The 1,627-nt window shown below is 37.6% G+C and overlaps 1 protein-coding gene across 1 annotated transcript; it reads right to left on the bottom strand.

Annotated features, from left to right (window-relative positions):
• Positions 1 to 833: 833 nt before the first annotated feature.
• LOC124226155 (putative olfactory receptor 2B3) lies at positions 834 to 1,424 on the bottom strand. The gene is given in 1 exon segment (XM_046639010.1): positions 834 to 1,424. A coding segment is annotated over 1 exon segment (591 nt).
• Between the last annotated feature and the right edge of the window lie 203 nt (positions 1,425 to 1,627).

Here is a 1,627-nt window from a genome sequence, read left to right as displayed (position 1 = left end):
GTTTTTCCTCTGGTCTAGTGCTATCTTAGTGAACAATAAATATTTACGGAGTGACTATCCAAATAAAGAATGAATTAATTCAGATCAATATTAGAAAGACAATATTCCTAATAACATTTCTGTAAATAATTAGCTTTGTAATTTAGAGGAGATCCTGCATGCTTGGGGCAGAACTTAGGACAAATAAGGATTTGACAAAAAGAGAAAAAAAGGAGAGATGTTATCCATGGGGAATAAGGGATGAATTAAAAATAGAATTAGAAATGAAACTCAACTGACATTTCAAGTTTGTAGTCTGAGATGCACACATTTAGCTAGTTTAAAGCCAGCTAGATTTGAGATGAACTACATGCTTAGAACAGATCTGGAGGTGCATACGATGGATTTTATCAAAGGATGTGAGAGTGTAAGGTGGTTGAGGACTTGGGTGCTGATGGAAAAATTTTTGGCTTGGGGTCACTGGTTCTTTAATCATAACGATGTGGACATTCTCAACTAAGATGGTAGACAAGATGGTTCTAGGAAAAATAGTACATAAAGGGGAAGGTAAACCATGCAAGTGTCAGACTAGTCTAACATTGATAGGAACATGATTTGGCTTCAAGGAACAGAGTCCCTTGGAGAAACTTCTGGAAAACTAAGGATTTTTTAATTTAGAAGAGATATATTACGGTCTCAGCATTGTTTCATGAAGAGAGGAAGACTTTTCTAACTGTTGGTAGAATTCAGTGAAATCATAAGACCTGGAAAAGAGCAACATCAGTTCAACAATTATTACCACCTTCAAGGATAAGAAGGAGACTCAGAAGATCCTCATCACAATGGAGAACTTCTCATTTCTTATAGAAAAAGGTGATGCTCATCACTCTCTTGAAGGCCTCCTTCATATCTTTATTTCTAAGGCTATAGATGAGAGGGTTCAACATGGGTGTGATGATCCCATAGAAGAGGGAAACCATCTTTCCCCAGTCTTTAGAGGTAGATGAAGGTGGTTGTAGATACATGTAGATGCCTGTTCCAAAAAAGAGAGAGACCACAACCATGTGGGACCCACATGTTCCAAAAGCTTTTTTTCATCCTTCAGCTGACCTGATTCTCAATACTGCTTGAGCTATGAAGCCATAGGAGATGAGGATCAAAGTCACAGGAATTAGCAGAATTAATACACTAAAGAAAAAGAGCTCAGCCTCAATAGGCTTTGTGTCAGCACATGACAATTTGAGAAGAGCAGGAACCTCACAGAAAAAGTGGTCCACTTCTTGATGACCACAGCGTGGCATGTTAAGGGTCAAGGAAGACTGCAACACTGAATTACTGAAGCCAATGAGCCATGAGAAGGATACCATTCTTAAACAGAACCAATGATTCATGATGACTACATAGTGGAGGGGTCTGCAAATCGCCACGTATCTGTCAAAGGACATAGACTGAGTCCACCGATGGTGTATATGATTTTTATAATGAATATGTTTGAACTAAACCTGCTAAAGATCTTAGGTTAAAAAATACGTCATACCAAGTCACAACATATAAACTAACACATTGAAGATTAAGATTAGCTTGAATTTGCCAAGGTAGAACTAATAGAAATGGTATGGAGCCAGAATAGTTTTTGAAAATAAGTATG

This window comes from Equus quagga, chromosome 15, assembly GCF_021613505.1.
Source record: "Equus quagga isolate Etosha38 chromosome 15, UCLA_HA_Equagga_1.0, whole genome shotgun sequence".
Lineage (NCBI taxonomy): Eukaryota > Metazoa > Chordata > Mammalia > Perissodactyla > Equidae > Equus > Equus quagga.
Note: the sequence above shows the minus strand (reverse complement) of the source record. Positions and strands in the feature narration are given on the sequence as shown.